At 39.4% G+C, this 13,651-nt stretch overlaps 1 protein-coding gene across 2 annotated transcripts in view; it reads left to right on the forward strand.

The window, feature by feature from the left end:
* Crebbp (CREB binding protein) overlaps positions 1-13,651 on the forward strand; it is a 153,586-nt gene that overhangs the window by 20,066 nt on the left and 119,869 nt on the right. For both annotated transcript variants that reach the window (XM_004627820.3, XM_023711344.1), the window contains exon 2: positions 10,794-11,506. In XM_004627820.3, coding sequence (XP_004627877.1) covers positions 10,794-11,506 — 713 coding nt within the window. The remainder of the gene's footprint in view (positions 1-10,793; positions 11,507-13,651) is intronic.

Here is a 13,651-nt window from a genome sequence, read left to right on the forward strand (position 1 = left end):
AAGTGCTTATACTACTGAGCCATCTCCCCGGCCCCTGAATAAGCATTAATAATGATCTTCTACAATAAGTCCGATGCTTATTAGAGCATTCTAGGAGGGTTCTTTCTACTTTGTCCAAGCCAAGTATCTATTAGGGAGCTGTAATATTTTGGAGGCTATTTATTTATTTTGGGGGGATTTATTTTTTATATTTACTCAAGAAAACGAACACCTTGTGACTGCTTAGATTGCTATCTTTTATGTGTGTGCACGTGTGTGCCAGGGATCAAACTCAGGACCTTGTGATTGCCCAAGCAGATGTTTCAGCTAATGTGCTATCTCCCAAGCCCTAGATTGCTGTCTTTCATTCCTCTTGTTTGGACCTTCCTTTCCCCTTTTCTCACTGTACTTACTCTCAAATTCTGCTCAGAATTTGCCTTATTTGAAGGATTGCATATACTTTTCTTATTCCATTTGGCTGTTAATTATGATAACACATATTAGCAATTTGTTTGTGATTTGATGTCTGAGTTGTCTTTCTTAGCTAGATTGTAATCCTCTGGGAAGGCAGACTTTTATACAAGTCTCAAATCCAGTCTGTCCCTCACAGAGAAAAGACTTAGAGTAGTGACTTGGTGCCTCTTGCAAGTGGGTTCTAAATGAGGTAATTGCCTATCAGAGGTAATCCAATCTCTCACAGATTAGTGATTCCAAGGAATGGTGCTGTTGTTTTTCTAGTCATATCACTGTTTAGAATGAAGTAAAGCCTCCTTATTTATTTATTTATTTATTTATTCATTCATTCCTATTTTAGGGACAGTCCTACAGAGTGTTGAAGGTCTCACTACTAGATCAGACACCTAGTGATCCGCCTATTTACAGCCTCCCAAGAGCTGGGATTACAGGCATGCACCACCACACCCAGTCTCAATCGCAATCACCATCTCAACTTGGGGATAACCCCTGGCCTCTCTGCCTGCTTGAAGGTGCTTTAATCTGCTGAGCTATTTGGCCAGCCCTTAAAGCCTCCTTATTTTTTACAGATTAGGGAGTAGTGTATCTGCATAAAAGAGGTCTGAATTACAGAAGACTATAGGAGAGATTTTGTTTCATTTCCCAATAATCACTGTAAAAATAAGAAAATTCATTGTCTTTCAGGAAATTAATTGCATAAGCAAAACTGACTTATAATGGTATACAAGCTAATAAAATAGTTCTCTTGGTTTTTTTGTAACTTGTTGGAAAGTTGTTCCATTATATGTGTGTAATCCCTAAACATTTCATGGCTAAGTAAGCTCTAATTCTGTTAGTATTGGCAGAATTTATCAAGGTTGAGGATATTAGCAGAACTGGAAGTGGTGCTTGTAGAGCATGTATTCTGTGCTAGGCGTGAATATCAGGTCCTTGACAGGCATAGTTCCATTCACTCATCAGTTGCCTTTGGACCTGAGTTTATGGCAGTGTTGGGTATTGAGCCATTATTTTGTGCCAGGCTTAGTGCTGAGTGGCACATATATGTTGTGTGATTGAGTTCCTTCATCCATTGTCTAGTAGGGCAGGTGCTACAGTTCTCTTTGATTTCTTACTGAGGACACATGTGCTTGGCAGTAGTGTAATTATGATCTGAACCTAGACTCTGGCTAGTCTTCTGACTACACCAGATGATGCTTACGTTGTGTCTCAGTAGTATCTCAAAAAAATATGCCTGTAAAGTCCACAGTGGCCTGCAGGCCATCTTAAGAATAGTAACCTTGTGAAAGTATTTACATTCTGTCTCAAGATACGAACTTTTCAGAATATCTTGCCCTGTTAGGTTGTGTTTTTTTGATGAGTTTTGTCAAATTTTAATGGACAAAAATTGTATATTATATATGTTATTTCAAAATATGTGTACATTGTGGATTAGCAGAATCAAGCTAATGAACATAGTTTTTATCACATGTAGTCTAGGAGACATTTAGCAATGACTTTTGTAAATTGGGTGAGTGAATGAAAGTTTTCAGCTTTTGAAAGATTTTAGGGAAGTGTTTGAGTACTTTTATAGTACAAGTAATGCCAAGAGAAAATCTAATGAACTCTGAAAACCTCTAAAGGAATTAGACCTTTTTCACAGGGAGTAGGGATACTGAGAGAAATGAGTGGGTAGGGAGAGAAAATATTCGTGGGAAGTTTCACACTTGAAAGTAGAGAAATATGAACACATAACAAAACTATGTAAATTCCTTTAAACAAAACAGTATCTAGCTTATTTTCACATTATCATTTCTTACTCTAAATTTAATCTTTGTGTTAATATAATCAAGATTCATTAATGGAAAAAAAGATTCATGAATGGTGAGGTATAGTAGCAATAGAGTCAGATACCCTAAAGTGGGTCCCTAGAAGATAAAGACATGTTTAAAAAAATAGTAAAACAATGTAGCATTCCAGAGAATTTTATTAAATTTTGAGAATGTAATAATGTTACCATTCCCAATTTATACCTTTGACTAGGCACACAACTTGTTAAAATTAAAATTGATTTTGTGCATGTGTATGTTTCCTTCAGTTACTGATGGTTTTCTCTGTAGTTGCACTATGAGAATTGTATGCTAGGCCCAGAGTAGGCAGTGGACAGCATCCTTGCCCTAGTGGCGCTTATATCCTCCTGAGTTACAATATGAAGTTTGTAGTATAACCACTTCATTCAGTATATCTGGAGAGTACAAGAGTTCATATTCTGACCAAAAGAAAAGATAAAATGGTTTGTCCATGTTTTGATAGAAAAGGCAATTCTGTCAGTATAGAGAATTTAGATTCCAATTCAGAGAAAAAATGAAAGTCTTTGATAGAGGAGGGCTGGGGAGATAGCTCTGTGGCATAAGCACCTGCCTGGCAAGTACAAGGTCCTAAATTCAATGTGCATGCATGCGTGTGCACGCCCCCTTTTTCCCCCCACACAGGTACTTTAGAAAACTTGTTCTTTTTGAAAATTAGTGTTTGTGTTTGCAGCATACAGTGATTACATTAATTGTGAGGAATTGGTGCATATACATAACACATCTTTTTACAACTTATTTGTCCCTTCTTCTTTTCTCTCCATCTCTTAGTCCTTTTCTGATTTGCAAAAGATCTATCTCCCTGGGTGTGAGGGAGATCTGGCTGCATTATTTGTCATGCCATTGATCAGCAACGTTGAGTTGGCTAATCTGGCTGTGTAGGCAGGTGTTCCTTTCCTTCCATGTTCGTCCCTCTTGAAGCTGTGTTTGGTTGACAAGTATGCCTTTCTCCAGTAGATAAGAGGACTGCTGCCTTGGTCAAGTGCTCCCCTGCTAAAAGGACCATACAAGCTCTCAAAGCCAAATGATAGGGCTGGCCAAATAGCTCGGCAGATTAAAGTGTCTGCTTAGGTAGACACAGGGGCTGGGGGTTTGATCCCCAGCCTGCTGTGCTGGCCCTGTCCCTGGGGCACACTGAGAAGATAATGGAGACTGGGCGTGGTGTTGCACTCCTGTAATCCCAGCATCCCAATGCTTGGGAGGCTGAAAAACAGGAAGGATCACTACAAGTCGAATCTGTATAATGAGACTGTAGACCCTGTACTGAATACAAAAAAATAGCCAAATGATATATTTGATGGCACTTGAAACTGTGTATGTGTGTGTTTCTTGAGATTGAATCCAGCTCTGCCACTGAGCTAGAAACCTTTTTATTTTTCCTTTTTTTTAAATTTTATTTATTTGGTACAGGGTCTCACTGTGCAGCTTGGACTGGGAGTGATCCTATTTCAGCCTCTCTAGAAGTGTGTGCCACCACACCCTGGTCTTGGTGGCTGTTTTTTGTCTTTTTGAGACAGGGTCTCAATGTGCCACTTTGTAGCCTAGGCTGGTCTTGAACTTGCAATGATCCTCCTGCCTCCTGCCTCAGCCTCCTGAGTGCTTTGATTATAGGTGTACACCACCACACCTGGCCTTTTGGGGGGGGGGTGCTGGGAATTGAATTCAGGACCTCATGCTTGCCAGACAGGTGCTGTGCCTCTAAGCTATATCCCTGGCTCACCTTTATTTATATCTTAACGCAGTGTTTCACTAAGTTTTCCAGGTGGGAGTTGGATTTGTGATCCTCCTTCTTTATCTTTCCTCAGTGATAGAATTATAAGTGTGTGCTACCATGCCTGCCTTGAAACTTTTCAAAATAGCATTGATTTTAACTATTATTGGCCAGGCAAAATGAGCCACTTACTGGTATTTTGTGGTGGTTGTGAGATGGAGTCTTGCTATGTTGCTCAGGCTTTCCTTGGATTCCTGTGCTCAGTGATCCTCCTGCCTCAGCCTCCCAAGTAGGGGCATCATAGGTGCATGTCATCCTGCCTGGCTTATCCCAGAATTGCCTCTGTGAATGAGAAGCCTTTCCCTCCCTCTCTTCCTCAGTATCAGAGTAGTTTTTGTTTTTCTTTTAGTTTATATCTTTTGTTTTTATTTTATTTTATTTTATTTTATTTTATTTTATTTGACACAGGGTTTCGCTTCGCCCCTCGGGCTCCCAGTGATCCTCTTGTCTCAGCCTCCCTAGTGCTGGGATTACAGGCATATGCCACCACACCCAGTTCCAGTGCTGGCACAGCATGCAGTACCAGGGATCAAACTCAGGACTTGCGCTTGCCAAGCAGGCCCTTATGCCACTGAGCTATTATCCATACCCCTAGTAATTTGTTCTTTGTTTAAGATAAAATAGTTGGGGGCCTGCCCCTTAGCTCAGTTCTTTAAGTGGCTGCTTCAACAAAGCAGTCAGGCTCAGGTTGCTGTAGTTCGATCCCCACAACTCAAGCCAGTCAAACCTGCCCTGAAGGCATTCGGAGAAAAAAAAAAAAAAAAAAAAAGATAAAATAGTGATTTTGTTTAAGATAAAATAGTGATTTCTCATGCTTAAATATCACATCTTTTCTTTTATATGAGAAATCCAAAATATAAATTAAGAGCAAAATAAAAGATAGATAGTAGGAAATAAAAAGATGACTGTTTTGCAAAAGGGAACGGGACCCAAGATATGGGGAAAAGCAGAGGAGAAGGGATTAAAAAAAAATTAAGATGTGCTATGTACATGTGCCTACTCCCCATGATGAATTAATCATGCTAGGAATTTAATCATTATGCAATAACTAATAAGTAATAAAAGATAAAAATCAAAAAATGAAATGTTGATTTCTGATAATAAATAAGAGACCTTACGACTTTACCACTTATTGTTTAGTGTTTAGAAGTAGTCACCACTATAACAGGATTTTTCTTCTTTTTCTTTTTTTTGCAGAACCAGGGATTGAAGCCAGGCCCTTGCACTTGCTAGGCAAGCGCTTATTCTACTGAGCTATCTCCCCTGCCCCTAGAACAGGATTTTTGTGTGTAAACTGCAGCTCTAGGTTCCTCACTAGCATTGAAATATCCTTTTTATCTTACTTGTGATTTTCACTACCCTAAAACTTTTACATCCTTCCTCATCAGTCCTTTTCAGACCCCCATGTGTATGCAATAGAAAATGAGAAGCTATAGCTTTTGTTTTCTTTCTTATTTGTTTAGTGAAAGGGGCAGACTCCAGGTTAGTGGCCAGGAAGACCAAAACATTCTTGTCCCTAGCTATGGAAGTGTGTCAGCTTGTGTTTGGCATTTGATATGTAACCAAAAAGTCTCCTGCTAAGGGTGAAGACCCTTAGTCTTTAGTGTTTGTGATTGTGTGCTGCCTCAGGCTTGCATTTTCTTGGGGCTCTAAGTATTGATTGAAATTTACCTGGGATTGGAAGTGTTAGCTCTTAATCCTCTTAATCTTGAATTTTAGGAACTTATGATGGTTCCTCAGTCTATGTGTTGAGACCCTGTGATGTGTAGTGTGCCATTTTGCAACATCCTGGCCTACCTTTTTCATTCATTCTACTTTGTCAGTTTTTTTTTTTTTTTTTTTTAACTAGAGTATAAGGAAAGTGGTGAGAAGAGTGATGATAGTAATATTGTATATTTCCAGCCTGTCTTTGTCTTTAAAATGCCATACCTAATACTTCTGGATGCATACATGTTTAAGTATATTTATACTAATAATTGAGGCTTAAGAATTAGTCAGTTTTCAGTACATCCAAACAGTTGTTAAATGTACTTGGACTGAAGTAGGATGAAAAAATGTGATTAAGGTGGGCAGAATGTTATAGACAAGTCAAAACTGAAACCAAAACAGCCCAGGAATAGTGCTCTGCCTGCGACTATAAAGCTTGCCTGTGCTTTTAGTAAAAACTAGAGTAAGTCATAAATTAAAACTGGTGAACCTGAGAGTGGTAGAATTTTTAGAGGCAAGAAATTTTAAGAGTGAATTTATTCTGTGGGATATTACAAAATAGCTATCCATGACACACGATGTCCTACTCCAACTTCTATCATGTAACCTTGGCATGAGAGTATTTTGGTGAAGAAATTAGTTTGTTCAAGGTTACGTAGCCTATTTTTAAGTTAGAAGCTGCACTCCTGTGTTTTTTTGTGTTCTAGACTGAGCCAGGAGCCCTGGCACACAAACTTGCAAGTTTACCTAACTATTCTTTTGTGGTTATTTGTAGTTCTTTGGCTTTGACTCTCTTGGGAGAGTGCTACAAATATTTGCAAGAGTTTGTCAGGAGAAATTCTATAGGTTGTTCTACACTTGAGGTGTGATATACTTGGGGTATTTTGCTTTTTCTGGTTTACCACGCTTGATATGGTCTCTTCATTCCCACTGCAGGCATATAGGAAGGAAAGCTGATCCGTCATAAAGCTGTATTTTCTGAGTGGAATGAAGTTTTATTTTCATGCTCATAGATTAAGGAGCACTGTACTTAAAAAAAAAAAACAAAAACAAAAAAACTCTTGGTTTTTAAAACAGCAATGAGTAAAAAGTGTATGCACATGTGGACAAATCCTAGAAGGTAAGACATAGAAAAGAACATTAGTTAATGGTGGAGAAGATTACTTATTTACTTTTAATTTATGTGTTTGGGACAGGGTCTCATTATGCAGCTCAGAATGGTAATGATCCTCCAGTTTTCAGCCTGTGCTGGGATTACAGGCATTCACCATCATGCCCAGTCTGGCCGGCCAGCTCAGTGTGCTTGGCCGTGGGGCAGGTATGGCATGTGCTTGGGATCAAACCCTGATCCCCGTGTTTGCCTAAGCAGGTGCTTAGTCTGCTGAGCTATCTCACCAGCCCTTGGAGAGGATCTTAAAAAAAAAACAAACAAAAAACACCTTTCATGTGGTTTGTTTTTGGAGACCTTAGTGACTCTTATAGTAGCACAAAAACTGTGACTAGGCCCACAGAAGGGCCATCCCCTGGGTACATACTTGTGCTCTCTTGGAGCTGTCTGCTTTATTCAGGATTATAGTCTTGTCATTTCAAAATGACAAATCCTATGAGCTTCCAAAATGATAGTCATTTTACAAAATAGCTATAGCTGGCATCGACACTTTAAAAATAAAAGCAATGTTTTGGTCCTGAGTTTAGTCCCTGCCACCACAATAAATAAATAAATAAATAAATAAATAAATAAATAAAATTAACAGTGTTTTGCTAAGTTGCCCAGGGTAGACTCATACTTGCAATCCTCCTGAGTGCTGGACAGGAGTTCACCACTGCACCTGGCTGTCACCTATATACTTTTCCAAAATAAGACTTAAGATGACAACCCTTTGTAGATTAAATGAGACATAGATGTGACTGCTGAATTTACTGGGATCCTGAATTGCTTCTAAATAGGCAATATGAATGTCATAAAGGGCATTATTAGGATACTCACAAAGTTTGAGTAGTGGCAGTATATAGTAAGTATATACACTACTCAATATTATACTTCCTGTTACACTACCTTCCTTTCCTTTAGGAAAAGATCTTACCATCTGTAGTTTAACTTTCAGAGGTATTGAAAAACTGGAAGTGTGTGTACATGCTGGGCAATTGGCACATCCTTCCTTACAGTCAGGTTAGTGTGTGTTAGAAGTGGTTTGCTAGGCAGGTAAATGCAGAGAATTTAGGAGGCTGATAAGAGAGACTGGTTAGTTCTGAAACCTAAAGAAAGTTTGCATAATAACTGTGTTTAATCTGAGTAGGACTAGGGTGGGTTTTCTAGATCAAGAGCATAGCCAGAAGAGATTACTGATTTACATAACGGCTTGCTGTGTTAATGGTTAGAAAGTAGGGTACATCCAGAGGTGCTGGTAAAAAGGTTGACAAGAGGGCCTTCATATTAAACATCAATTAAAATAGCTAAAGCCATAGGAAATATATTTTCTCACACATTTCTCAAATAAATATATTTTCTCACAGAAGGTAGGCTTTAGAATTCAGCAGCTCAGATTTAACCAGCTCATGTGTTGAGTTTTTTAATGCACCCGTAAGCATTGTGAAAGTGATGGTTGCCAAGAACCATGACAAAATCTGGTGAGGAAAAGAAAATTCTTTCTGAACATCCCTTAGTTTGGGATACAAAATATTTTCCAGAAAAATCTTGGCTAGTAGCCATTCAGCTTTTGTAGCTGGAACTGTGTCACCTGGTTGAGGAATGTGGTCATGCTGCTTGCTTATCTGGTCACTTTCTTGTGGACCATGGAAGGTGCTGCCCTTTCTTAGAGGCATTGGTTTTGCCAGTGAGAGGGAGAGAGGTTGTTGGGTAAGCAGGCAAAAAAAAAAAAAATGCTCATTTAGATAGCTTAGTAGAATAGCGCAAGGGCCTGAGTTCAATCCCCAGTACCACCAAAAAAAAAAAAAAAAAAAAACATGCTTATCTCACTACTCTACCAGTGCAGCTAATTTGAGTTTTGGCATCTTACATTCTAGCCATTGTTCTAATCTTATTCTATATGCCATTTTGCATACATTTTCATTGGCTTATTTTTCTGAAACATACACATTTTTTCTACATAATTAATAGATATGTTTTATAATATATGACAGTTTATTAATACATCTGTTATTGGATAGCAGTCATAATAGTAATAGCCATTGGTTACTGAATATGTAGCCCCCATAGGCATTGTTCTCAGCATTTTCACTTAGTTCTCACAGTACCCCTGAGAGTGCAGAAACCAATGTAACTCCTAGTTTCCAGGGGAGGAAACTAAGTCACAGAAAGGCTGAGTTACCTACCTGAGTCTTATGGCTGCTAAGTGAGGAGCTGGAGGCAGATCTGGTTTCGGGTGAGACATTCCCAGTCTATAAGGTCTGTGTCAGACTAAATTGCCTTCTGGGTATTGCTTGCCTTTGTTTTTGTCTCATGTCTTTTCTTTTTTCTGTTTTGGATAATTCCAAGGTGCACAGTCTGCTTGTAGGGGCACAAGGAGGTCAGGCGGTATAGATATATAGATAAAACAGTTCAGAGGCCTGTTTCTTTAAGTGGAACCAGAAAAAAGGAATTGCTTAAATTTTCATTTGACAGCCAGAAAGGATAATTTGTTTTATTTACTATTTTATCATCCTTTGATATTGTAACTTGCTTATATGGTTTGTCCTTTTTTGTGTGTGTGGTTTGTCCATTTGAGAAATGAAGATGCTTCTCATCTTTGTGTATGATTGACATGGTTTTCTCTCCCCTTTCTCTCCCCTCCCCTCCTCTCACTGCCCCTATCCTCTGAGACAAGGTCTCACTATGTAGTTCAAGCTGGCCTTGACTTCCCTATGTAGCACAGGCTGGCCTCGAACCTGTGGCAGTCCTCCTGCCTCAGCCACAGAATGCTCCATTTACAGGTGTGCACTGCCACACCTCCTGGCAAGACTGCTTTTATATAATACAAATATTTAAACGTTTTATTGTTTCTATTTTTTAAATATATGTGTTTATTTTTGGCAGCTTCAATACTGTGAAAAAGCACTAATGTCATGTTATAGCTAGTTTCTAAAATTACTTTTAAATATACTATCATTTAAAATCAAGCTTTAATCTGGTTGCTTTTTTTTTAAATATATTTGGTTGTTGCAGGGTCTCACTACACAGCTTGGACTTGTGGTGATCCTCCTGCTTTCAGCCTTCCCAGTGTCTGAGATTACAGGCATATTGCCACTATGTCCAGAGTCTGGCTGGCTTAGTCTGTCCTGGGGGCAGGGCTGGCACGACATGTGGTACCAGGGATTGAACCGTGAACTGCAGTCCCTGTGCTGGCCTAAGCAGGTGCTTTAGTCAACTGAACTACCTTGCCAGCTTCTGGTTGCTATTTTAGATTGCTATTCATCTAACCTGATGTCCATTTATGCCCCCTCTCCCCAGGTATTCTTGCTAAATTGCTCAGGCTAGGCTGCAATTTGAGATCCCCTTAATTCAGCCTCCCTCAGTATTGGGATTATAGGTACATACTGTCATCCCTGGCTATATCATATTAGTTTTTACACACATTCTTAAAAGCATTTTAATGTTTTAATTTAGTGACTTTCTGGACTTCCCATTGTTAACCCTTAATTTATGTATCTGAGGTTTTTTCTTTTTAATCACACAGTATTATTATTTTTGAATATAGTACAAACTAGCAGGGTTGGCCCTCTTTTTCTTTGTTTAATATTTCCCCTTTCAGACCTTGAAAAGTACTTTTGCTTGTTTTATTTCTCAAATGAAGTTTTAAGTCATTTTGATGTTAGCTTTTTTGTGGGGGAGGGGTACTGGGAATCTGGACCTTGCACTTGCCAGGCGGGCACTGCACTGCTGAGCTGTATCCTTGGTCCTGACATTACTTTTAAGACATATTAGTATCGGTGTGAAATGTCCTATTAAGGTCACATGGTAACATATGACAGTTGGAGACCTATTATGGTTGTTTATTTTCTTATTTCTGTTTAATTTCTAGATTTTGGATCTTTGTTTGACTTGGAAAATGATCTTCCCGATGAGCTGATCCCCAATGGAGGAGAATTAGGCCTTTTAAACAGTGGGAACCTTGTTCCAGATGCTGCTTCCAAACATAAACAGTTATCGGAGCTTCTTCGAGGAGGCACTGGCTCTAGTATCAACCCAGGAATAGGAAATGTGAGCGCTAGCAGCCCTGTGCAGCAGGGCCTCGGTGGCCAGGCCCAAGGGCAGCCAAACACTACAAACATGGCCAGCCTGGGCCCTTTGGGCAAAAGCCCCCTGAACCAGGGAGATTCATCAGCCGCCAGCCTGCCCAAACAGGCAGCCAGCACCTCTGGACCCACACCCCCAGCTTCCCAAGCACTGAATCCACAAGCACAAAAGCAAGTGGGACTGGTAACCAGCAGCCCTGCCACATCTCAGACTGGACCTGGGATCTGCATGAATGCTAACTTTAACCAGACCCACCCTGGCCTCCTCAACAGTAACTCTGGCCATAGTTTAATGAATCAGGCCCAACAAGGGCAAGCGCAAGTCATGAATGGATCTCTTGGGGCTGCTGGCAGAGGAAGGGGAACTGGAATGCCGTATCCTGCCCCGGCCATGCAGGGGGCCACAAGCAGTGTCCTGGCTGAGACCTTAACACAGGTTTCCCCTCAAATGGCTGGTCATGCAGGACTGAACACGGCACAGGCAGGAGGCATGACCAAGGTAAGTAAGCTGAAGTAATCCTTGCTGCCCTACCATGAGCTCTTTCAAAGATGGTAAGATGGGATAATATGGCCACTTCCTGTTCTTCCTGTCAGGCTTTGCATACACCACTACTATGTAGAAAAGACAGATTCGTTCTGTGGAGACTTTCTTTCTGGGATAAAGGTCTTTGTCCCATGTCTTTAAAATAAGGCATTTTGTTTTTATTGTTCTTTTTGTTTTGGTTTTTTTGACACAAGGTCTTGCTGTGTAGTTCAGGCTAGCCCTGAGCTCACTATGTAGTCGAGACTGGACTCAAACTCAAAGAAATCCTCCTGCCTCAGTCTCCTGAGTGCTGGGATTACAAGAGTGTACCACCATGCCCAGCTTTGTTGTTCTGTTTTTTATTTTTTATTTATTTATTTTTTATGTATTTTAGTACAAGGTCTCACTACACAGATTGGACTTGTAATGATTCTCCTGTTTTCAGCCTCCCAAGTGCTGGGATTACAGGTGTGCGCCACCAGACCCAGTCTCATTTGCCATCTCAGCATGCCCTGGGGCTGGGGCCAGCACAGCACTCTGGAAATTGAACCCCAGCCGCTGTGCTCTGCCTAAACAGGTGCTGAGCTATCTGGCCAGCCTCTGTTGTTGTGTTTTTAAACTGGGGGATGAACCTACATCCTTCCAAGTTCTAGGCCAGCACTCTATCCTTAGCCCATTTTATTTTGTTTTGTATCAGGTATTTGGCTAAGTTGCCCATAGAATCTTCAAACTTGTGATCTTCCTGCCTTAGCCTCTTAAGTAGCTAGAATTTTAACCATGGATGGTTAAAATGAGAACTCTCAAGAAGCTACCAGAATAGCTTACAGGTCAAGTAGTTGTAAAATACAGGGAATACCTTTTGCATTGCCACTTTCCAGCACCTGAGGAAAATGTATAAAAAATAAGGCCAGATGGTTGAAAGAGGCAACTTCTACTGAGAATCAACTTTTTATTACACAGTCATTCTAGTAAAGGATACCTCATTTTATACCACTAATGAGTTACTTCCTCTTGTATACCCCCCTGAGATGATTACTGAAATAGCGTTCATCTCACTTCTGAAGAACTGTGTTCCAAGGAGGGTAGGACCTGTCACAGTTAATAAGAAAGAGGTTGGGCAGAATCAGGGGTAAGTACGAACCCTTAATTCCACTAGACAGCATTTGAAGAAAGATCTGGGTTTGTGCCTTTCAGAATTGGAATGAGAAAGGGTTTCTGATATGACTTCGTGGATAGATTAATGTTTATACCCTCCTACTTCACTCATCAGTCCACACTGCCCAGTTTAAATATCCTTTTTATTGTGGAAAACTCAAAGTCATATATAAAAGTAACATAGTAGCATAGTGCAGTGATTCTCAAATGTTTTGGTATTAGGATTTCTGAATAAACTTAAAAGTTACTGAGGACCTCAAAGAGGTTTCTTTAAAATTTTTACAGAGAATTTTAAAACACAGACACATATTACATTAGCAGTCAGACTTGGTGGCATTACACATTAGAGTTTAGAAAATTCCATTTTTATTTTATTTTATTTTATTTTATTTTATTTTATTTTATTTTATTTTATTTTATTTTATTTTATTTTATTTTATTTTATTTTATTTTATTTTATTTTATAACCAGAGATTGAACTCAGGCCTTTGTGCTTGCCAGGCAAGTGCTTATTCTACTGAGCCATCTCCCTGGCCCCGATCTTACAGTTCTTTTTTTTTTTTTTTCACAGATTTTTATTCAAAATCTGGATAGTGCATATTTCAGTCCATGGATAGAGATCATACAAATCCATTAGTTTGTAGTAGTGATGATGAATCCTTTAGAGCTTTAAATAACAGCCCTCTGTGGCATGCATGCCATAGGTTCACTACCACTAATCTGTGAAATCCTTATTTGTTGAAGAAACTGTTATTTTGATTGCTCTTGCTTTTGAGTCTTGCAGAGTTCTTTCGAGTCTGGATTTGGCATTATCACCTGGAACACTTTCTTCTCTCCACTGAGGTTTTTTTCTTTTTCTTTTTCTTTTCTTTTTTTTTTTTTTTTTTTTTTTTAAAGAATTATTTATTTATTTATTCATTCATTCATTCATTTTGTGTGTGTGGCCAGCTCAGCCCACCAGGGGGC

Source organism: Octodon degus, unplaced genomic scaffold (genome assembly GCF_000260255.1).
Source record: "Octodon degus isolate 3935 unplaced genomic scaffold, OctDeg1.0 scaffold00021, whole genome shotgun sequence".
NCBI lineage: Eukaryota > Metazoa > Chordata > Mammalia > Rodentia > Octodontidae > Octodon > Octodon degus.